Source organism: Ailuropoda melanoleuca, chromosome 13 (genome assembly GCF_002007445.2).
Source record: "Ailuropoda melanoleuca isolate Jingjing chromosome 13, ASM200744v2, whole genome shotgun sequence".
In the NCBI taxonomy this organism is placed as follows: Eukaryota; Metazoa; Chordata; class Mammalia; order Carnivora; family Ursidae; genus Ailuropoda; species Ailuropoda melanoleuca.
The window spans coordinates 308,348-333,013 of NC_048230.1; the positions used below are offsets into that span (position 1 = coordinate 308,348).

Genomic DNA, 24,666 nt, shown 5'->3' on the forward strand with positions numbered 1-24,666 from the left:
TCATTCTCCAGTTGAGTTTGTAGGTGTTCAGAATGGTCTAATAGCTATCTAGCTGCATTCCTGGGACCAGATGAAATTTAAGCCTCCTGCTCCGCCGCCATCTTGGACTCCTCCNCCATTGTATATATGGACCACAGCTTCTTAATCCAGTCATCTGTTGAAGGGCATCTCGGCTCCTTCCATGATTTGGCTATTGTGGACAATGCAGCTATGAACATTGGGGTGCATATGGCCCTTCTCTTTACTACGTCTGTATCTTTGGGGTAAACACCCAGTAGTGCAATGGCTGGGTCATAGGGTAGTTCAATTTTTAACTTTTTAAGGGACCTCCACACTGTTTTCCAGAGTGGCTGTACCAACTTGCATTCCCACCAACAATGTAGGAGGGATCCCCTTTCTCCACATCCTCTCCAACAATTGTTGTTTCTTGCCTTGTCTATTTTTGCCATTCTAACTGGCATAAGGTGGTATCTTAGCGTGGTTTTGATTCAAATTTTCCTGATGGCTAATGATTTTGAACATTTTTTCATGTGTCTGTTAGCCATTTGTATGTCTTCATTGGAAAAGCGTCTGTTCATATCTTCTGCCCATTTTTTGATTTATTTGTTTCTCGTGTATTGAGTTTGAGAAGTTCTTTGTAGATCTTGGAAACCAGTCTTTTATCTGTAGTGTCATTTGCAAATATCTTCTCCCATTCCGTGGGCTGCCTCTTACTTTTTTTGACTGCTTTCTTGGCTGCGCAGAAGCTTTTTATCTTGATGAAGTCCCACAAGTTCATTTTATGTTTTGTTTCTCTTGCCTTTGGAGATGTGTTATGAAAAAGGTTGCTTTGGCCGATGTCGTAGAGGTTGCTGCCTATGTTCTCCTCTAGGATTTTGATGGATTCCTGTCTCACATCGAGGTCTTTCATCCATTTGGAGTTTATTTTTGTGTATGGTGTGGGAGAGTGGTCAAGTTTCATTCTTTTGCATGTAGCTGTCCAATTTTCCCAGCACCATTTATTGAAGAGACTGTCTTTTAGGAAGTTACTTTTTGAAAGCATAGCGAGTGCCTGTCTTCATGCTTCTGAAGCTTCTCATGGCTTCCTACCATCCATACAATAATGTCCACATCCTGTTCCTTGACATCCAAGTACAGCAGGTATCTGGTTTTGACCCTGCCACCTGTCTTCCAGTTCCCCTGGCTTCCTCTTCATTAGCTACTCTGGGGTCCCCATCATCTCACCCAGTCTAGGACCAGCCCTGCCCTTCTTCTGGGCCCAGATCCTCTGTCACTTCCTCCATGAAGCCTTCTTCAGTACCCTGGCCCCTTCTGTGAGAGCCCTGTCCCAGCCAGCCCTTGGTCTCTGTCTCAGATGGGGCCTGAGTACTCTCTGTGACCCCAGCACAGTCCTAGGTTCCTGGTAGGATTCCGTAGATGGGTGTTGAGTGATGGAATGAACAAATGGGTGAGTGGTCGGAAGTGGGATTCTCTGTGGCTGTGAACACTTCCTGCTGAGGGTTTCCATCTGATGGATGATGCAGAGAAAGACTCAGGCCCTCCTGAAAGAGGAACAGCAGTCAGGAGGGAAAATGGGTCTGTCTTATTCACAGGATGCAGAGGGGTGAGGCTGCCTCATTTTTCCCCCCAAGGATCCGGGCATCAGATCATAGCTGACTTATTGCCAAGGCCCAGCCATGTGCTCTAAGTGCTCACTGCCTGAACTTGCATTTGAAAATGCAGGTCTTGGAGTGCCTCCCGGTCCTTCAGTGGCTGTTTTCTGGAATCCAGCCACTGCTGGAACGTGAATCTCACTTACTTCCTGTGCAAATGGGAACAAAAAAAGGTCTGTATCTGATCTCTTTCATGTCCCCCACAGGGACCAGCACAGCTTTTTTTTCATAAGGAGGGGGATCAGGCAATCTCCCTGCTCAGGAGATTATAGGGTGTAGGGGAAATAAGGCAGTGCCAGATAGAAATTGCTAGACTGCATAATGGACATTGCTAAGAAGGCCCTGAAGGATGATGGACCACCAACTGGGCCACGCTGGAGGGGTTGGGAGCATGACCAGGGCAGAGCTTGGGGGTGTGAAGGAGTGCTGGACGCCAAGGGGAGGTGGCATCTGAAAGGTGGTAGGATTTGGGCAAGAGGAGGAGAAGGAAAGAAGCACCCTAAGTGGAGGCACTGTAGGAGCAAAGGCCCCTGAGACGTGGGACAGCCCTGGGTACTAGAGTGGGCATGCCCCACTGAGTGGAGCAAAGAATAGGAGAGGACGTTAGGAAGTGAGTGGAAAATAGTATCAAAACAAGTTCACGGCCATATGTGCTGGAAGGCCTGAACCAGCCCTGAATCACTTAAAATTTGAAAGTTTAGGGATGCTTGAAATATACTAATTTCACAAAAATGACTAAAAGTGCAAAAAATCTCCTACAAACTCAACAGTTGCAGCCACTGGGTCGAAGAGCAAAGGCAGGCGAGCACATGGCTGGTGACAGGGGCATGCCGCTCGCCTTGTTCGTGAACACACAGCCTGCCCTGCTCTTTGGGGTTGAGCCATGCTCATCACCAAGTTCTCCTCTGAATGCACAGTCAGCGACAGCCACTCCCATTGTTTCCCTTACTCTGATCTTGAAGGGAGGCAGAGCAGTGGTTATCATCCTACTTTGCAGATGAGGCATCTGAGGTCCAGGGAGGAGAGCAATACATTCAAGTCCTTCAGAGCCTGATGGCTCCAAGCTGGGGGACCCATTTACTCCTAAGCCCAATGCCCATGGAGTTGCTAGGCCTGCTCACCCCTGGGGCCTCTGAGCTAGAAGGTACAGCACCTCTGGAAGCCAGTTCTGGGGGGCTAGTGCCAACAGCTATTAGACATCTGGGGTGTGCTGCTTCACAGGGGCTTTTGCAAGGAGGGCAGGTGGGGGCTAGAATCATGTAGTCCTCAAGCTGGGAAAAAACCTGATCTTGGTTGCTGCCCACAGGCTGCCTCTTAGGCCACAAAGGATCTGGCAAGGATGAAGAAATGGGGGAGCTCAGATTCAGGGGAGTCTGAGGACCCACCCCAAGAGGACTCCTGCCCAGACCCCCTGGATGGAGACCCTAATTCCAGGCCAGCTCCAGCCAAGCCCCACTTCTTCCCCACGGCTAAGAGCCGCAGCCGGCTTTTTGGAAAGTGTGACTCAGAGGAGGCTTCTCCTATGGATTGCTTTTATGAAGAAGGTCAGTTAGCCTCCTGCCCAGCCATCACAGTCAGCCCTGTTGTCATCATCCAGAAGCATGAGGATGGCCCCACCTGTGCCAGGTAAGCTGCATCCGGAGCCTGGCTCCCCTCCTCACCAAGAGCTGAAGTGGCTCACGTGGCTGAGGCCCCAGCTACGAGATACCATGTGATGGTGTAGCTTAGAGGCTGCAGGTCATAGATCCAGGAAGGTGGGGAGCCTTCAGAAATCGTGTGGTCCAGCAGCTGCCCTCATAGGAGCTTTGGGGCACATGGTCATGGAGGCTGGCATATATGCTGATTTTAGCTGCAGGCTGATATCTAGGTATCCAGGCCTCGAATGCTCACCAGCCCCAAACATTTAGACTTGAAGTTGAAAAGCTCAAAGCCGGGATGCTTTCACAGAGTGCAGAATAGTTCCAGTGAGGAACCCACCAGCATTCTTGCCTCTGCCAAGGAAGGTCAGGGAGGGTGCATAGACTAGCTAACCTCCGGGCCAGTGTGAGGACACTTTTTCATTTTGCAGTGGCTATCCAAACCCTTAAAACCCCTGCCTCCAGCCCCCTCCAGGCCACTATCTCCAGAGCCCCAGCTCCTGGGCAAGCAGAGAAGTGAGTGGCTTGGGTATTGGAGGAAGCGGTGGCAGGAAAGGCTTTCTAGATGGTGCCTACAGACAGGGTGGGGGTAGAATGAGGCCACATGCACCCCATGGTTCCTTGTTACATCAGTTTCCTGGACAGTCACCTAGACTAAGGGATGGGTTTCGTATAATGTTTTTTCCCCTTTTGGTTTGCTCTGAGCTTTCATCATGCTCCCTGATAAGCTCTGAAGGCAAATCGGAACGGTTGGATGAAGGTGTTTTCTGGCCCCCAGGCAGCCGTCCCAGGACTCTGTCACTGCCAGGTCTGAGAAGAGCCTGAAGCTCTATGACCGCAGGAAGATCTTCGAAGCTGTTGCTCAGAATGACTGTGAGGAGCTGCAGAGCCTGCTGCTGTTCCTGCAGAGGAGCAAGAAGCATCTCATGGACAGCGAGTTCAAAGGTGGCCCCGCCCAGCCAGATTCCTGGGAGGGGCCCTGGCTGCCACGCCCGGCTCTCACCCCAACTCTGTCTTGCAGACCCAGAGACAGGGAAGACCTGTCTGCTGAAAGCCATGCTCAACCTGCACGATGGGCAGAACGCCACCATCCCCCTGCTCCTGGAGATCGCTCGGCAGACAGACAGCCTGAAGGAGTTTGTCAACGCCAGCTACACTGACAGCTACTACAAGGGTGAGGAGGGGTCTGGGGTCTGGCCTGGCTCTGTCCACAAGCACACCTGGAGCCAGGAGGCATTGTCAGGCCTGGGCAAGCCTTTCAGGTCCTTGCTCTCTGCACCAGCCACTGAGGTGGCAGCTCCTGGTCCCAGGGGGTCTTTGCCTTCCCCACCTGCCGGACTTGGTTTCTCCTGGTGCTGACGATCCCATCCTCCCCTCTGTGGACTTGCTGTTCTTTGCCTCTGGAAGCCATGGCTACTGTCTCTGCTACTGTTCCTTGACGTTGGGCAGTTTTGACTACTCTAGTTCCCAGTCTGATGTCCCTCCGGGGGTCTCCACTCCTGCCTCAGGGACTCCCTGGGCCCCCTTTGGGTCTTCTGGCCTGCTCTCCGCTTTTGTGGGGGAGTCATCTGGCATTTTCTGCCTAAGTCTTCCCCTTGCACCTGTCCAAGCACAGAACTGTGAGTACAAAACCAACAGCACTCGTCTCCACAGGCCAGACGGCCCTGCACATTGCCATTGAGAGGAGGAACATGGCACTAGTGACCCTCCTGGTGGAGAATGGGGCAGACGTCCAGGCTGCAGCCAATGGAGACTTCTTTAAGAAAACCAAAGGGCGGCCTGGCTTCTACTTTGGTAGGGACACCATGTGGCAGACACTTGGTCTTTTTTGACAATTGCTAAGGGGAGGTTTGGGGTGGAGACGGAGGGATTTGGAGGCTGGGTGGTCCAGGGACCAAGCTAGTGTATTCCTGAGGCCCATCATATGCTTGTGTTGGTCACAGGTGAGCTGCCCCTCTCCTTGGCTGCATGCACCAACCAGCTGGGCATTGTGAAGTTCCTGCTGCAGAATTCTTGGCAGCCAGCAGACATCAGCGCCAGGGACTCAGTGGGCAACACAGTGCTGCACGCGCTGGTAGAGGTGGCCGACAACACAGCGGACAACACCAAATTTGTGACAAGCATGTACAATGAAATTCTGATCCTAGGGGCCAAGCTCCACCCTACACTGAAGCTGGAGGAGCTCACCAACAAGAAGGGACTGACACCACTGGCTCTGGCTGCCAGTAGTGGGAAAATTGGGGTAGGGGGAGGCTCCATGCCTTAGCTAGGGGTGTGACTTTTGAGGGTGCTATGGGAGGGGACTGCCTGCCTTGCTGCACACCTGGCATCACTGCCCTGCAGAGCCCTGCTGCTGTGACACTAGCCTGTAGGAACGGGGTAGAATTGTGAGATGCTGAGCAGAAACCAGGCCTCACGCCTTTCTCTTTCTGATTTCCACCTCTGAGCAGCACCAACCAGGCACGGAGTGGGGGTGAGGTGCTGGCATCTGGGCATGTGGGTGGGTTGAGCCAAGGGTGAAATGGATGTGACCAGGTATGATCAGCCAATGTGATCAGGCAATGATGAGTCTGATGTGGCTGCGGTTGGGGTCTGAGTTAGTGGGCAGGTTGGTCAGGAGGCTGCTGGATAGAAGTGAGGGTGTTCCTGGGGCTGGGTTGGGTCTCCAGCTGGGCTAGGAAGCAGACTTATTGTTGAGGCAGAGCTGGTGGCCTGGTGGGGATGTGCCTGTGGCAGGGCTCCAGTCTGGCGTCTCACAGGCTTTTGTATCCCTGTGGTAGGTCTTGGCCTATATTCTCCAGAGGGAGATCCAGGAGCCTGAGTGCAGGCATCTGTCCAGGAAGTTCACTGAATGGGCGTATGGGCCCGTGCACTCCTCGCTCTATGACTTGTCCTGCATCGACACTTGTGAGAAGAACTCGGTGCTAGAGGTGATCGCCTACAGCAGCAGTGAGACCCCTGTGAGTGGGCCTGGGTGTGGCCTGGTCAGGGTGGGGTCCTGGCCTCATTGCACCCCAGCCACCACCCCAGCCCCCATCCAGCTTTGCCTGCCCTTTCATCAGTGAAAACCTGCTGCCTGGGGCCTAGGCCCTGATGCCTCATCTCCCCATTTATTCCCACTGAATGTTTTCCTTCATCATACAAATAATGTAGGGTAATTTTCCCATAAAAACATAAATATTTCAGATAGACAAAAAGAATCCTCTTTTTATACCATATAAAGACATGTGGCTTCATTTTGTTTACATAAATGGGGATCATACTATACAAAATGTAGATCAACCAGTTTTTTCATTTAATTTTGTGTCTTGTAGATCATTTTATATCAGTATATATGGGCCTGCTTCATTCCAAAAATCTCTGGCTGCATAATATTTCATAGTAGGGATGGGGAGTAAAAGCCCATTGGGGGACATTTAAGTTATTTCCACTTTTTTGCTTCTACAGTGCTTCAGGCCACCGGGCATGAGTTTAGGAATTTTTCTAGGATGCCTGGAATTGGAATTCCTAAATCGAAAAAGATGTGTGTTTTAACATTTTAATAGCTATTGCCAAGTTGTCCTCCAAAAAGACTGCATCAATTCACTTGCCCACCACCAATGGCTATACATCTACCCATGTCCTTGTCAACCTGGGTATTAGCAATCTTTTTTCAAAAACTAATTTAAGTTCTTGGGGCCAAAAATACTATCTTATTGATGTCTTAATTCTCATTTTCTTGACTAATGTGAGGTAGATAGTTTTTCAGTAATTATCTGACCATTTCTTTGGTAGATTTTCTATTCATTGTCCTTGGCCGTCTCCTCTACTGGACTGTTGGCCCCATTCCTTTTGGTTTGTATGTGCTCTTCTTATAGAATGAATTTATTCTTTCTCTATTGTATATGTTGCAAATATTTTATTTTCTTCCAATCTGTCTCTTGTCTTCTAACTTCGTACAAGGCATCATTTGCTTATAAAAGGTTTTCATTTTGAAAGTCAAATTAGTCTTTTTCCTTTATAGCTTCTGTGACTTGTATCTTGCTTTGCAAGGTCTTTCGCATTTCAAGATTATACACATAACCTTTGATACTTTTGTTTAGCTCCTTTGTAGGTATTTTATGTTTGGCTCCTTGATTTATCTAGAACTTTTTTTTATGTAGGTGTGAGGTAGGCATCTTTTATTTTGTTTATTTTGTTTCCAAATGAGGGTCCCAGGGCCACTGAATAAAACGTCTGTCCTACCACCACTGCTTTGAAAGGCCACCTTCCCTGTCTGTTTTTTCTAAGGTGATACCTGTCCCAGAGGCCGACCCAGGGGGTGGAGTCCCTGCTGTCAGTGAGGAGGGGCTGCCACTGTATCTCACAGGACAGAGGCTGTGTTTACAGGGGCAAAGTTCAGGGGAGAGAGCGGTCTAGCCTGCTTTGCTCTGCCCTGTCAGCCTCCATCTGGGCTGCCATGCTGGATCAGGGCCTTGGACTCAGAAACCCCAAGGGCTGGCACATGAAGGAAATGGCTCCAAAAAGCCTGGGGTGTTTGACCTAGAGAGGAGAGGGCTGTGGGGCCATAGCTGCCATTTTCATGTCTCTGAAGGCTGTCTTGGGCAGAAATTCAGTACTGGGGTCCCCGAGTACGGAACTGGGACCATTGGTGGAAACCAGAGAAGACCAACTTTACTCCAGAGGATAGATCTTCCTGACAGTTGGCATTTCTCCCCAGGCTGTGTGAGGCAGCAAGGAGATTCCTATCCCCAAAGGTATTGAAGAAGACATTGAACAGGGACCTTGTTGGGGAGCTTAAGCTTGGGCTGCGGGTTGGGCTTGATGGCCTGTAAAGGTTCGGATGACCTGATTTTGGCTCATCCATCTTGGGGATACTGGAACTTTAACAGAGATTTCTTGGATGTGAGATTTTGTGGTTTCTGGCTGGGGAGTGAGCCTCGCCTCTCTCTGCTCCCCTTAGAACCGCCACGACATGCTTCTGGTGGAACCGCTGAACCGACTCCTGCAGGACAAGTGGGACAGATTTGTCAAGCGCATCTTCTATTTCAACTTCCTCGTCTACTGCTTGTATATGATCATCTTCACCACAGCAGCCTACTACAGGCCTGTGGATGGCTTGGTGCGGACTGAGGCTCAGCCTCGACAGGGAGGTGGGGAGACGGATGGGCATTCTTACAAGACCCCCAAGACCCAGGCCCAGGCCAGGCCCTGGACTCCTTCCCAGCTTGCTGGAGAGATGAAAGGATCACCTGGAGCTCCTTATGTACCCATGCTCTGCCTTCCATCTCTCAGGATGTCCTAGCAACACTCCCCAACCCCTTCTCAGTCCCTCCTTTAGCCTCCTGGTTCTGTGAGGCTGAATGTGTGGTCTATGAGGTCCCTGATGGCAGAGGAGGGACAACAGACTGGAAAAGATGGAGGAATTAGGGCTCCAGAAGCAGCTTTTCCCTGGGTTGGCTGTCTGCAAGGTCATGGGCTGGCATGAGCCCTGAGCCCATTGCCATCCTGCTGACCTGCCCACTTTTGTTCACTTACTCATTTTTCATTCCCTGGACATCTACTTTTGAGCCCTTCTTCCTCCTCCTCCTCCTCCTCTTCTTCTTCTTTTAAGATTTTATTTATTTATTTATTTATTTATTTATTTATTTATTTATTTAAGAGAGAGTGAGAGCACAAGCAGGCAGAGCAGCAGGCAGAGGGAGAGGGAGAAGCAGGCTCCCCGTTGAGCAGGGAGCCCAACATGGGGCTCAATCTCAGGACCCTGGGATCATGACCTGAGCCCAAGGCAGATGCTTAACCAACGGAACCACCCAGGCACCCCTTGAGCACATCTTCTGTGCCAGGTCCTGGGCCACCCATCAAATCAGCTCAGGACCAGACTTCTTCCTCTGCTAGGAGCCATCAACTCCTTTGAGTTATTGTATGGAATCCTTTCCATTCAGTACCCAAGCACTTAATTTGTTGCCTTTATTTCCAGGGCAACTTGCTTATAAATTTGATTTAAAATTCCACTTCCAAGTTAGGTAAAACCTGGCTTCTATCCACCTTGTAAAGTCATTTAATAATTTCATTTTATGAGAAAAGAGAAACATGCTAATAAGACAAGCTAGTGAAGCAGTGTTTACAAACTATTGATGGCAAGCAGAAAGGAAACCCACCCCAGGAAAGTGTCTGAGACACAAGGATGAACACGTGTAAGGGACGTTCCACCTTCCACCATCCATGGGAAACCTTTACAGGGGCTCACTGTGGCTGTGGAAGCAGCAGGAAGCATATGGCATTGAGTCTATAGGAATGTCTCCACCTATGCCATCACCCTCCTCTCAGCAGAGCTCGGAGCTGGGACATTATCTGGGAGGCAGCACAGCAACTGTAATGATACTCTGCTTGGCACCTAGAGGCTGCCACTTCGGGAATCAGGTCCCACGGAGGAGCTTCTTTGCAGTGTCCCCAATAATGTACTGTCTTTAATTATGCCTCTCTCTCTTTTTAAAAAAGATTTTATTTATTTATTTATTTGAGAGAGAGAGAGAGACAGAGATAACAAGAGAGAGCACAAATGGGGAGGAGAGGGAGATGCAGGCTCCCCACTGAGCAGGGAGCCCAACATGGGGCTTGATCCCAGGACCCTGGGGTCATGACCTAAGCCAAATGCAGACCCTTAACTGACTGAGCCACCTGGGCATCCCTATGCCTCTCTCTTGATAGAGGCTGAGCCTCTTGGGCAGGGGTTGGCTCTTAATCACAGGGCTTGGTAAATGTTTGTTGAGTCAATGAGTGAGTGAAAGGAGTCACTAACTTCTCTGCACTTTGCAGCCTCCCTATAAGCTGAAACACACCGTCGGGGACTATTTCCGAGTCACTGGTGAGATTCTTTCTGTATCAGGGGGAGTCTACTTTTTCTTCCGAGGGGTAAGCATTCCTTCCCACACTGTGAAATTCCATTATCACCAGAACCCAAAGCCAAGAGACTCACTCATTGCTCACTCACTCTTTAATTCATGGGAGAGATACACAGGTGAAGATGAGAGCTCTCCAGGCATTCATCCCTGGGGGTTGAGGGTCTGCCCAGTGGGTTCCTGCAGGCCCAGGGTAGTCACATTCAAAGACAGTCAGGACTCCTCACTGAATGTACAGTTGACCCTTGAACACTGTAGGGATTAGGGTGTGCCAAATGCCCCCACAATCAAAAGTCTGCATATAACTTTTGACTTCCCCCAAATTTAACTACTAATAGCCCACTATTGACAGGAAGCCTGACCAATAACATAAACAGTCAATTAACACGTATTCTGTATGATATATGTGTTATATTCTTACAATAAAGTAAGCTAGAGAAAAGAAAATGTTATTAAGAATATTATAAGGAAAATAAAATACATTTATAGTACTATACTGTATTTATATAAAAAAAACTCTGCATATAAGTGGTCCCTCACAGTTCAAAACCATGTTGTTCAAGGATCAACTGTAATATTTAATTACAGAAGTAGAATGGAAGCCTCTTAAGTGACAGGATCATGACTGGTAGTTGTTCAATTAATCCAAACAGTCTGTTGAAGTTCAAAATAGTGAAAGAAATCTGGACATATAATGGCACCATTTTATTTTACCTGAAAATACATGCATATTCCTTGGCAATTAACATATGAACAGTCTTTTCTTTGAAATTGGGACCACTGTTACATGTTACACTGTTGCAAATAATTGGAGATTATTGTGATTTTTTCCCCCTTAATCTTTTTGATCTAAGCTACACCCAGTTTTTCTTAGTGACTCACCATTAAGGAGTCTTTCCAAATCATCGGACTCTGTCTTCACAAAAGCAATTGTCTTTATTTTATACTTATATTTTATATTATAATAAAATACAAAGCCACGGGAGCAGTGCAGTGGGCAAAAAGCACTCTTGGCAACCAGGATTTACTGGTGGGAGGGAGTGGGGTGTGTGGGTGTGAGAGAGGATCTCCTAGCCACCAGCACTCACTGTGGGCATCATTCAGAACGTTTTTAGGGAGTGGAGAGCACTGGCTAATCTGGTGACTTAGTTCAGTGGAGGCTGATTAAAGAATTTTTACTTTAATACACAGTTCTTAAAGAAAACGAGGGAAAAATGCACATATTAGGAAGAAGAAAAAAAATCTCTCCATCTCATCATTAAACACAGCAATTAATAATATTTTGATGATTTTCCTTCCTGTCTTCAATTCTAACTATAGTTGTAATTCTACTCTCTATTTTAAAAAATCTCTCCCGACTGAGTTACATAACATTACCTGTTAGCCTCAGTGTTCTACCCTCTTCAGAATCTCTGCTTTGATGCACTCCTGTGTTCCATTGTAGGCCATTTAGGAAACATGCAAGTGCTCACCATTTAGCCTTTTCTGGGATCTTCTTCTCTCTATTTGCCTGCAGATTCAGTATTTCCTGCAGAGGCGGCCATCACTGAAGACCTTGTTTGTCGACAGCTACAGTGAGATGCTTTTGTAAGTGACACTTTGATGCTTATGCCTCAATAGCAGACAGCATCTTTTGGCCCAGTCCTAAGATTCTAGCCATCAGTTCTCACCCCTCCTTTCACATGTGGTGGGCCTGGAACATAGTAGGACCTCACAAACATGTTGAATGAATGATGGAAGGCCCTCAGACAATGTGTGTTGAGTGAGTGGTTGCTGAGGCTCTACCCTCTGTCGAATATGCCCCAGGTGCTAGGGAATGACAGAGGTGGGCTCATGTGGCTTATGGTCTGAGTTGCAATCTGAATACTCTTGTTCATTTTTTTCATACATTTGTTCAACCAATGGACATTCACTGAGTTGGCACTGGGATACTGAGATGAAACAGATATGATTCCTATCTTCAAGGAATTTCCAATCTTTAGGGCAGGGTCTCTCAGCCTTGGCACTGTGGAAATTTTGGACTGGATGGTTCTTTGCTGTGGGGGCTGTCCTATGCATTGTAGAATGTTTAGCAACATTCCTGGCCTCTACTTTCCAGATGCCAGTAGCACTCTCCCGGTCCCCCAGGCTTGACAGCCAAAAATGTATCCAGTTATTGCCAAATGCCCCCTACTTGGGGAGGTACATTGATAAGCAAAAACATAGTTATAAAACAATGGGGATGTCATTGAGAACCTCCTTCCCTCACAAAATAAACTGGAACTTTATGAAATTTCCTTGCAGGACCCAGGATACAAAGGAGGCCTTCAGATGGGGATGGGTTCTTCTCCTGGGATCTCTTCTATGGACTTTACTCTGATTTCTAGGCTTCCCTCATTCCTGAAGCCTCTCTCTTTATTCCTGGCAAATACAAGTAGTTGATTCTCTTCCAGTTGTAGCTAGCTTGTCCCTAGGACTCACAGATCCCATCCTTTTACTATAATCTTGAGATGCTTACACTTTTGTTTTATTTTGTTTTGTTTTTTTTATTAGTTTCAGGGGTCGAATTTAGTGATTCATTAGTTGCATATAACACCCAGAGCTCATTCCATCAATTGCCTTCCTTAAGGGCCATCCCGCAATTAATTACCCCTTCCCCCCACCCACCTCCCCTCCAGCAACCCTCAGTTTATTTCCTAGAGTTCAGCATCTCTATGGTTTGCCTCTCTCAATTTTCATCTTATTTTATTTTTCCTTCCCTGTGCCTATGTTCATCTGTTTTGTTTCTTAAATTCTACATATGAGTGAAATCATATGGTATTTGTCTTTCTCTGAGATACTTACACTTGAACCCCAAAGGGCAGGGTCTATAGGGTTAGTACAATGCTGGTTTGCCTTACTAAGAGAAGCAATATTCTCCTACATAGCATTAGGCCAATAAACTTGATTCTATTTCTAGGAAGGCCCATTGTAGGCAGGTTAGAAATTTATTTTATGTTTTCAAAGCTATCCATGCACATAGGGAAACATTAAAGAGTACTAAAAAACTTACAGTCAGTATATGAGTTCCTCATCTTAACCCTTCCCATTCCTTGCATTCCTCCTGCCCAGGGACAATCACTTTTCATTCTTGTAACTTTCTTCTGATGTTTACTTACCTGGTAGATGAGGATTTAGTATCTTTGTACTTCCTTCCTTTCTTCTTACACTCCTCTAGCCTTCTAATGTGGTTCATAGTAATTTTTGTTTTACTGGATATTGAGTAATTTACGTTCTTATGTCTCTACAAGCAGTATTCACAGTTGAGCTTCATAATATATTTCTTTTTTTCCTGTTTTTCCTAAAGTTAGTAATTGTTTCATTTTTACTTGTTTAGTTTTCTTTGTATCCACTGTTAACTCGTCCCACATATTTTGAAGCCTCTCAGTATAATTTTTTCTCAAAATCAGTCACCTAAATTATATGATTGGAATCCTCTGCTCCTTTTTTTTTCCTTGAGGGATTTCCTCCTGGAATGCTGTCCTCTCTTTCTAACTGAGCTGGTTGCTCTTTGAGCCTGGTGCTTAGCTGTCATCTTGGGACTCCTCTTTGCTGCCAGCCTTGGGGTGTTCACTGCTCTCCTCCTGGGTTAGACTCCTGTCTCTTTCTTGATCTTCCTCTGTTTTATTTGAGCACATCCTTCAGTATTGTCATCTGGTGAAAAGGATGGTCTTATGGTGGAGAACACAGTGATGACAGCTTTCACCATATTTGGTTCTTGAGTCTCATTGCTGCCACGTATACATCCAAGGTGTTAGCCCTTCCCTAGCACCTTGGAGATCCCTTTCACTTCTCTCCTGATTTGGATCCCTTATTTTCTGAACCTTATGTCTTCCTCTTTACTGATTCACTCCTTTGTTTGGGGGGAAGACATCCTTTAGCCAAAGAGAGAGGACACATAGTAGGGAAGGGGGTAGTAAAATTTATTTTAAATCTGGCATGTCTGAAAATATTCTACTACACCTTCATGTTTTGTTGATAGCTTGGTTGGGTATAAAATTCTTCTAAAAATTTGAAGATACTTCTCCATCGTTCCCTTGTTTCCAGTATTGTAGATGACAAATTCAAAACCATTCTGATTCTGGATCCTCCTTTAAGAACTGGTTTGGTTTTTCTCTTTCTAAATCTGTAGTATCTTCTATTTGTTCCTAGTGTTCTGAAACTTAATGATGTAGTCTTGATGTAGATATTTTTATCCAATGTTCTGGGCACTTAGGGGGCTCTTTTAGTCTGGAAATTTATATCCTTTATTTCTTAATTTCTCTTCTGGAACCCTATGATATGTATATTGAACTTCCTGACCTAGTCTGTACCAGCTCTTATATTTTTTCACCTGTGTTTTATCTCTTTATCTTTGACTGTTCTTTTCAGGAGGGTCAGATCAACTTTAATTTCCAAACCTTCTATTGAGTTTATTATTTTTTATATCATGTTTTTAATTTCTAGGTATTCTTAAAAAAATTCTTTGTTCCTTATTTATAGCATTCTATTCTTGTTTCATTGATGCAATCTTCTTTTGTCTCTCTGAGACTGTTAAGATAGTTTTTGGTAATTTTGTCTTTTTTTTTTTTAAGATTTTGTTTATTTATTTGACAGAGAGAGAGACAGACAGCAAGAGAGGGAACACAAGCAGGGGGAGTGGGAGAGGAAGAAGCAGGCTTCCAGAGGAGAAGCCTGATGTGGGGCTCGATCCCAGAACGCTGGGATCACGCCCTGAGCCGAAGGCAGACGCTCAACTACTGAGCCACCCAGGCGCCCCAATTTTGTCTTCTTTTTGCATAAGTTTTCTTTTCTCCAAGTTCTTGTTTCCCATTTTTTTGTTTTGCTCTATCTTTTGTGTTAGAGAATATTTGGAAATTTTTGATATCTGCTCATGAGTAAGAGGGGAGGACTGAAAAGCTGTTTAGAAGCTCTTTTTAAAAATTTTAAAAAAGATTTTATTTATTTATTTGACAGAGAGTGGGAGAGAGAGCAAGAGAAATACAAGCAGGGGGAGCAGCAAAGGGAGAGGGAGAAGCAAGCTCCCCACTGAGCAGGGAGCCACGAAGCAGAGCTTGAACCCAGGACACTGGGATCATGACCCAAGTCAAAGGCAGACGCTTAATTGACTGAGCCACCTAGGCGTCTCTAGAAGCTCTTAATGTGTGATAGGGCTTATCAATTTTGAGCTTCACTCTAAACTAGTCTATGTAAGTTATTTATTGAAGAATATCCAAAGTTAGTCGATTGCATCTTTTCAGTATTCTACCCGAAGGGAAGAAGTCTGGCTGCCAGATTTCTGAGAACTGAGTGGAAAAGAGGGCTTTCTGTAATCTGTATTATATAAAAATCATATAGTCTCCTGCTTTTGGTAAAATACCAATGTTTTCACTGTTGTTTGATGAAAGTGGATCCAAGGATCCTCTGTTTTATCTTCTTCAGAGATGAAACCTCCACTCTTTCTTATTTTAGGTCTTTTCACCTCTCCTCCAGAGGTTCCTAAGCCTTTTGAGACTCCTTGATTAAATGAATTGGTTCTCAGCTTTGCCCTGTACAGATATGGGTTTAGTTTTGTTGCACCTGCTATGCTAAGTCAGTTTCCATTTGTCCACTCCTTCCCAAATTCATATGTGGGGGCTCCATTTGCCCCCACAGCAGCTCTTTACCTATTTCAACTGGTGTCAATTCTTATTCTGGCTAAGGTTCTGCAAATACAGAGAATAGTTTTCCTTTGCAGCAGAATTCCAATTGATGAGCCAGTCTACTGACATCAATTTGCAGTAGACTCACGTCAGCACAGTGGTAGTTTTCTGCTGGGTTCTCTCATACAAATGGGAGTTGAGGTGGTCAGTGTGGTCTACAGTGTAAAGGTAGTTGGGGGGATTTTCAGAAGGAGGCCATGATGAACAAGGAGACCTGGGATGAATATGTAAAGAAGGGACCACTGGGCAGACTCTGACATAGGCCATTAAATTTACTCTGCCTTATCCATAGATCCTACTTGGGTAGCCCCCAGCAGGCCAAGTTGCTGAAGGACATCTTCCCTGGCTCTGCTTCTGAGTTTGAGGGTGTGACAGGCAAACTCCACCTGTGATTTTTCAGGAGAGCATGGCCTGTCCCTCCTTACTGCTAAAGCAGTGTTTCTCTGCCTTTTTTCATTATTACCTTTTTAGATGTTTTTTCCCTAATTGCCCCTTCCATGAAATCTAGTACTACAAATATACTGTATAGTTGTCTATGTACTGTATTAATATTTGTGCTTTCTACAAAAAAGAGAATAAGATTTTGCACCCCCCAACCAACTTTTGCTCCCTTGGGGATGCTGTTGCTCCCACTGAGTATCATGGGCTAAAGGAGGCAGGACAGCCAAGCCTAGCTCCTACCACAGCTTATGGTCTGTGCTTCTGAGGGGGTGCCAGGTCTCCTGGGTGCTCACAGACAGAGCTTCCTATCCCTCCACCTTCAGTTTTGTGCAGTCACTGTTCATGCTGGGGACCGTGGTGCTGTACTTCTGCCACCACAAGGAGTACGTGGCCTCCATGGTGTTCTCCCTGGCCATGGGCTGGACCAACATGCTCTACTACACCCGAGGCTTCCAGCAGATGGGCATCTATGCTGTTATGATTGAGAAGGTGGGTGCCAGTGTCCAGGTAGGTTCTCCACAGAGCCTGTCTATACCATGGGTATGTGGGACATGGTCTACAAACACTGTCCATCCTCTGTAATGTCTGGGGAGGTGCTTGTTTAGTTCAGGACCCACTTTCCCAGCTAATTCCTCAAGAATCAGGCTATATGGCCCTGACCCAGGTTTGGGGGCTCCCTTAAAACTTGACCCCTCTATATACCAGGCCCCTCTCTCCCACCAGAACAAAGGCCAAGGAAGGGGGAGCTATGGATGACTTCCTTATGACCCCAGAGCTGAAAATCACCAGACCAAACCTTCCTGCATGTTCTCCAGTTCTACTTGGGCTCAGGATTAACCCCCAGGTTGACAGAGTCCTGACCCTTCCCTTGGCCTTGCCTGGACTGGATTTGGTTCTGACAAGCCTGCTCTCTCCCGCAGATGATCCTGAGAGACCTGTGCCGTTTCATGTTTGTCTACCTTGTTTTTTTGTTCGGGTTTTCCACAGGTAATTGGCTTGCTCAGGGCTGGTGGTGGCCAGAGATCCTGCTCACCTCAGCTTCCTGAGGACTCTGCAGGGGCTGGGTGGGGAGAGGCCCACTGGGGTGTCTCTCTGCAGGCAACAGAGTTGGAAAATAAAAAACACACAGAAATGAGCAGGGGAACCTGGAAATGTAATTCATAAAACATTGTAAGAAATTTCAGAGGTAGGAAGTGCTGCTTGCCTATATGTAGTATAGCTGCATTTTGGCTTAGCTTTTTTTTTTTTAACTTTTTATTTTTAATAATTAATTAATTAGTTAATTTGGCGAGAGGGGGAGAGAGAGAGAGCAGGAGAGAGGCAGAGGGAGAAGGGGAGAAAGAATCTTAAGTAGGCTCCATGCCCAGCGCAGAGCCTGACCTCATGACCCTGAGATCATGACTTGAGCTAAAATCAGGAATTGGCACTTAACTAGCTGAGCCATCCAGGTACCCCTTCTTAAATTTTAATTTTGACGTTATTTCAGATTTTCAGAAAACTTGTAAGAATAATGCAAATAACTTTTCTTTACTTATTACCCCGATTCCCCAAATTTTACCACATTTTAAAATCACATTCTCTCCCTGCTACACACACACAGACACACGCACACACACGCACGTGCCAAAGTAAAAAATACCACCACCAAAGTAAAAAAGAAAAAAATAGTAAGCTACAGACATGATCAGCCCTTTACCACTGCATAACGTCTGCATTTCCTAAAAACAAGTATTTTCTTACATAAACAACAAATAATTATCAAAATAAGGAAATAAACATCAATACAGTACTATTAGCTAATCTACCAGCCTTATTCAGGTTTCACCAATTTTCCCAATAATGTCTTTACAGAAATGAAAATTCCAGATCGTGCATAACATTCAGTAGTCATGTCTCTTTAGTTTCTTTAACCTGGAATGGTTCCTCAGTCTTTCCTTGTCTTTGGTGACCTTAGCATTTTTTTTTTAAATTTTATTTTATTATATTATGTTAATCACCATACAGTACATCCCCAGACTCCGATGTAAAGTTTGATGCTTCATTAGTTGCGTATAACACCCAGTGCACCATGCAATACGTGCCCTCCTTACTACCCATCACCAGTCTATCCCATTCCCCCGCCCCCTCCCCTCTGAAGTCTTCAGTTTGTTTCTCATAGTCCGTAGTCTCTCATGCTTCATTCCCCCTTCTGATTACCCCCCTTTTCTTTATCCCTTTGCATTTTTAATGAGTAAAGGCTAGTTTTTACAATGTCTCTCTCAATTTGGGTTTGTCTGGTGTTTCCTCACAGTTAGATTCAGATATGCATTTTTTATCAGAATATCAAGGAAGTAGTGAGTAGTGTCTTCCTCAGTGCATTGTATCAAGAGTCCCACAATGTTTGTTTAGCCCATTTCTGGTGATGTTAACTTTAATTACTTGGTTTTGATGGGTCTGCTAGATTATTGTCAAGTAATTATTTTTCCTTTTGGAATCATTAAGTAATTTGTGAGGAGGTGCTTTGAGACTAGGTAATATCCTGTTTCTCATCAAACTTTCAACTGGTAGTTTTAGCATCCACTGATGATTCTCACTTGAATCACTTAATTAATCCTAATAGTTGCCAGCTGATGATTTTCTAGCTCTGTCATTCCTTCTACATTTATTAGCTGGCATTCCAATGTAGCTTTCCATTCTCCTACATTCCTTTATTACTTACATCAGCATGGCCTCACAGATTCTTTTCTGGTTTTGTTTCTTTTTCATGGTTTCTCACTTCGTTAAATGGGTCATAATCTTCACTATTACTATGCTGAGATTGTGTGAGGAGTCATCCTATCCAAGCAGGTTCCTGTGCCCTTCTGACACATCCACGGCATTTCTGGGCACCTGGTTCTGCTTTGATCCTCGTCGGAGTCCTGTAGTTACGTGGTTCACATGCACACCCTCCCCTGTCCCCACCCCACAGCCTGTTTCAGAGTCTCCATCCTGGAGTTATGGACAGCTTTGACTAGGAGCTTTGACTGATAGGGATGGGTGTGGGCTCTGGCACCTGGTCTGAAGGCCCTGGTCTGTTGGTACCCCAGGAAGGGATTTGGCCAAGTGGGTTAATGGATACCGGATATGCAGTAACCATGGGGCACAACTGATACAGAAGCTTTTGGCTCCAGGTTATATTTCCCAAAGAAAGGTGTAGCATGCAGCAAGAGGCTCTCCTGCTCTGAGCTGCTTAGTCCCTGTCATTCTGGAATGAGCTGGGTCTGGGTCACCGTCCAAGGGGCACAGGTAGACAGGGTGTGATTGAGAAGCTGGGTGTGGATTCAGAACTGATATGTAAAGCTAGGCAGGTTGTGTGCTGCACAAAGATGACTGTATTCACATTGTATATATAGATTTGCATATTTATTTTAACAGTTTTTTCCTAGCAGATGATGATAAGGTTCTTATAGTAACAAAACAGTATACAGTTGACCCTTGAACAACATGGGGATTAGGAACGCCAATTCCCTGCACAGTCAAAAATCTGCAAATGACTCCCCCAAAACTTTAATAATAGCACACTGCTGATCGGAAGCCTTACCAATAACATAAACAGTTGATTAACACGTATTTTATATGTTATATATATTATATGCTGTATTCTTATAACAAAGTAAGCTAGAGAAAAGAAAATGTTATTAAAATCATGCAGAAAATACATTTACAGTACTATCCTGTACTTACTGAAAAAAAATCTGTGTATAAATGGACTAATGCAGCTCAAACCCATGTTGTGCAAGGATCAAGTAAACTACGACAGTTTGCTGATAGTTCTGAAGTAGGAGGTTGTTTTTCTGTTTTTATTTTTTTTATTTTTATTTATTTTTATTTTTTTTAATTTTTGTTATTTGACAGAGATAGAGACAGCCAGCGAGAGAGGGAACACAAGCAGGGGGAGTGGGAGAGGAAGAAGCAGGCTCCTAGCAGAGGAGCCCGATGTGGGGCTCGATCCCATAACACCGGGCACGCCCTGAGCTGAAGGCAGACGCTTAACCGCTGTGCCACCCAGGCGCCCGTTTTTCTGTTTTTAAATTCACAAAAAAGTGTCCTATGGCCAAGCAGCATTCCAGCTGCAGACCCATACTGGGATATGGGGTGTGTCTGTTGGTGGATCTGTCTTGGCTTCCATCCAGCTGCACCTGTCCCTCCCCATGCCCTGTAGCGGTGGTGACACTGATTGAGGATGGGAAGAATAACTCTGTGCCAGCTGAGTCCACATTGCACAGGTGGCGAGGGCCTGGCTGCCGGCCACCGGATAGCTCCTACAACAGCCTGTATTCCACGTGTCTGGAGCTCTTCAAGTTCACCATTGGTATGGGCGACCTGGAGTTCACCGAGAACTATGACTTCAAGGCTGTCTTCATCATCTTGTTGCTGGCTTACGTGATTCTCACCTATATCCTTCTGCTTAACATGCTCATTGCCCTCATGGGTGAGACTGTCAACAAGATTGCGCAGGAGAGCAAGAACATCTGGAAGCTCCAGGTGGGTCAGTGGGTGGGGCGTGCGCAGCAGGAGGGTATCTGCTGCTCTGTTTGCTGCTTAACACAGCTAGGTGTGTGAGCCCCTGCAGGGTTTGAGGAAGGGCAGAGAGCCCAGGCAACCCTGGGGGATCAAGCAGCAGCATCTCCCCCATTTGACTCCCTTCTGGTCCCTCCTTCAGGGTTTCCCTCCCAAGCATCACCAACTGGTATTCACAGACATATGCTTACTGTGGCTGGGCAGTCCCCAGTGGCAGGCGATGGAGGGCTCAGCCCCATGGGGTGCCCACCTCACAGGAGCTTGGTCTAGGGTGGGCATCAGAGACCAGACTTGGGGGAAACAGCTAGAATGGGGTGAGCCCTGACAACTGCATTTTTGAGGCACCTGGTCCATATCTACCCTCCCACCTAATAATAAAAGTGTCATTCTTACTAAGTCGCATGAACTCTATACTAGGCATTGTTCTAAGTTTTTTATATCCTCTCATTTAATTCTCACAACAATACTATCAAGTGGCTACCATTACTGTTCCCATTTTTGGATAAAGGCACTGAGGCATAGAGAAGTTAGGTATCTGTGTTCAAGGTAACTACAGATCTTCCTGAACTTACAATGGGGTCACATTCTAATAAGCCACCATAATTTAAAAATGCGTTTAATACATCCAGCCTACTGAACATCACAGCTTAGCCCAGCCTAGCTTAAATGTGCCTAGAACACTTAACATGAGCCTACAGTTAGTCAAAATCGTCTAACACAAAGCCTATTTTATAATAAAGTGTTGGATGTCTCATGAAATTTATTGAATACTATAATAAAAATGAAAACAGCATGGTTGTATGGGTACAGAGTGGTTTTAAGTGTACTGGTTGTTGACCCTTGTGGTCACATGGCTGACTGGGACCTCCCCGCGTCACGAGAGAGGATTGTACCATATTTTGCTAGCCTGGGAAAAGATCCACATTCAAAACTTGAAGTGTGGTTTCTGCTGAATGTGTATTGCTTTCACACCATTGTAAAGTTGAAAATCATTAAGTTGAGCCATCGTAAGTTGGGGACTATCTGTAGTAAGTAGCCAAGCAGTCCCATCTTGCAGCCCTGCACCTGACTACTACAGTACCTGCCCTTTGTGAGCACTTCAGGGAAGAGTCTGGGGCTGGACACTCCACATCACTCACAGGAGGCCCTGCTCCAACCCGACCTGGCAGGCACCAGCAGTGCCTGGGCACGTCTGGGCTGGATAGGCCGAGCTTGGAGTGTGCACCTGTCAGGCTGCAGAAACAAGCCTGATATAGAAGTCACTAGAGGTCCAGCTTAGGGGAACTGGGGCTGGGAGAAACTCTGGAGAGGCTGATCTTGGAAGCCCCACTGGCATCCAAGGGAAGCTCCAGGATAAGCCCTCTGCCCCTCTGCTCTCTGTGTCTTCTCACAGAGAGCTATCACCATCCTGGACACGGAGAAGAGCTTCCTTAAGTGTATGAGGAAGGCCTTCCGCTCAGGCAAGCTGTTGCAAGTGGGGTACACACCTGATGGCAAGGATGACTACAGGTGGTGTTTCAGGTAATGCTCAGGCAGGAAAGCAAACTTAGGGAGTGCAGGGGCTTAGCTATAGATATCAGGATCTACCCAGAGCCAGCTATGGGTACAGAGGCCATTGTGGGGCTTTTTGAGCATAGGGGACTCACCTGGAGCCAGCTGTGGATACAGAAACCTGCCTTAGGGATTCCTGGGACCAGTAATGAACATAGGGGACTCTTCCAATGCCAGCTATAGGTAGGTACAGGGGCTACCCCAAGTTTCAGCTATGGACATCAGGGACTTACTGTGGGCATAGGAGACCTACTAGATAATAAGGTGTCCAAAAGAGGTCATCCAGTGATCAGGGTCATAACCAGGAATCCAGCATTTAAAGTCCCTGGGCTTCATGATGTGGTCAGAGAACATAGCTTTGGGGGTGGTGTCCCAAAAGCAGGCCCCTCTCGGCCCTCCCCCTACCAGCTATGTCTCCCCATCCTGGTCTATGGGCTCCTTGAGATTGGCTTGTGACACTAAGCCCTCAACCTAGGAAGCTAGGCATGGCTTTTAGGCCATCAGCTCCTATCTCCCTTGTCTCCTTGCCCTGCAGGGTGGATGAGGTCAACTGGACCACCTGGAACACCAATGTAGGTATCATCAATGAAGACCCGGGCAACTGCGAGGGCATCAAGCGCACCCTGAGCTTCTCCCTGCGGTCAGGCAGAGGTGAGGTGTGAGGGAAGGGTGCTGTGGCATGGAGGTGGCCTGATGTTGGGCAGTGAAGCCTTGGGGTTCCTTGCTCCTTGCAGGCCTACTTCACCCCACAGCCTGGATGCTGGAACAGCTCCAAGGGTCAAGCACCTGCACACACCAGGCCCCCTTGTGTACTGTCACACATTCCTGCACAGCTGACTGTGCCACATGCCCATGCTCACCAGCTCTGCCAGCACCTTGGCCCAGGCATCTGTCCTCAAGTGCCCCAGATGAAGCAGTGCCCCATATACAGCCATCTGGGACAGCTGGCCTTGTGGGCTGCCCTGTCTCCTCTTCCCGTTCCTCATACCGAGTGTCTGCGTTCAGCTCTGTGAGGCTTACGGACACAAGCAGGTACAGGCAAAAACTCACCTTGCATGAACACATCCAGGCAGGCAGAAGAAGAATGGGAAGAGTAAAAGGTATATAGACCTTGGGCAGAAATGCTCTGCGGAAAATCACCACCAGAAAAAAAGTCCTTTAACAGTTGATGGTAAACATTTAATAGTACATGTTAAATTAAAGGTCTAATTGAGGGCATTTACTTAAAAATGAAGCAAACCTAGCTTGTATTGAACAGATTTTGAGTTACAATTACGATTCTGCTCTAATTCTTTGTTTTTAGCTTTTAGGAAATTGTGGTAAAATATGTATAATACGAAAGTTTCCATTTTAACCATTTTTTAAGTGTACAATTCATTGGTGTTAATTGCATCCACAATGTTGTGCAACCTCCACCACTATCTATTTCCAAAACATTTTCATTATTTCAAACAGAAACTCTGTACCTATTGAACAATTACTCCTATTTCTCCCTCCCTGCAGCCTCTAGTAACCTCTACTTTCTGTCTCTGTGATTTTGCGTAGGGTAGGTACCTCGTCTAAGTGGAACACACCTTTTGTGTCTGGCTAAATAATATTCCATTGTAGGTGTATACCATATTTTATTTATCCATTCATCCGTTCAATCAACATCAGGATTGTGTCCACCTTTTTGGCTATTGTGAATAATGCTATGATCATCGGTGTACGCAATTCTGTTTGACTCCCTGCCTTCAGGTTTTATTATTAATAATTAATTAATTAATTAATTGATAGAGAGGCAGGAGGGAGGGGTAGGGCAGAGGGAGAGAGAGAATCTTTTTTTTTTAATTTTTTTATTATATTATGTTAGGCACCATACAGTACATCCCCGGTTTCCAATGTAAAGCTTCAATGATTCATTAGTTGCGTATAACACCCAGTNTTGCGTATAACACCCAGTGCACCACGCAACACGTGCCCTCCTTACTACCCATCACCGGTCTATCCCATTCCCCCACCCCCCTCCCCTCTGAGGCCCTCGGGAGACAGAGAATCTTAAGCAGGCTCTGCGCCCAGTGTGGAGCCTGACAACGTGGGGCTTAATCTCATGACCCTGAGATCAAGACCCGAGCTGAAATCAGGAGTCGATGCTTCAGTTCTTTTGGATAGAAATGAAACTGCGAGGTCGTATGGCATTTCTTACTTAAGGAACTGCCAAACTCTTTTCTAAAGCAGCTGCATTTCTTTTTTTTTTTTTTTTTTAAAGATTTTTTTTATTTATTCC

At 46.1% G+C, this 24,666-nt stretch overlaps 1 protein-coding gene across 4 annotated transcripts in view; it reads left to right on the forward strand.

Annotated features, from left to right (window-relative positions):
* The window catches only part of TRPV1 (transient receptor potential cation channel subfamily V member 1), a 58,737-nt gene that overhangs the window by 28,895 nt on the left and 5,176 nt on the right, over window positions 1-24,666 (forward strand). For 2 of the 4 annotated variants that reach the window (XM_019809065.2, XM_002928318.4), the window contains exons 2-15: window positions 2,959-3,278; window positions 4,068-4,234; window positions 4,311-4,463; window positions 4,943-5,083; window positions 5,233-5,531; window positions 6,070-6,249; window positions 8,232-8,390; window positions 10,088-10,183; window positions 11,687-11,757; window positions 16,634-16,799; window positions 17,231-17,297; window positions 20,491-20,813; window positions 22,243-22,370; window positions 22,936-23,051. In XM_019809065.2, the coding sequence (XP_019664624.2) occupies window positions 2,992-3,278; window positions 4,068-4,234; window positions 4,311-4,463; window positions 4,943-5,083; window positions 5,233-5,531; window positions 6,070-6,249; window positions 8,232-8,390; window positions 10,088-10,183; window positions 11,687-11,757; window positions 16,634-16,799; window positions 17,231-17,297; window positions 20,491-20,813; window positions 22,243-22,370; window positions 22,936-23,051 (2,353 nt within the window). In that variant the 5' untranslated portion in view covers window positions 2,959-2,991. The other 2 variants (XM_034640843.1, XM_034640844.1) reach the window with 2 other exon arrangements.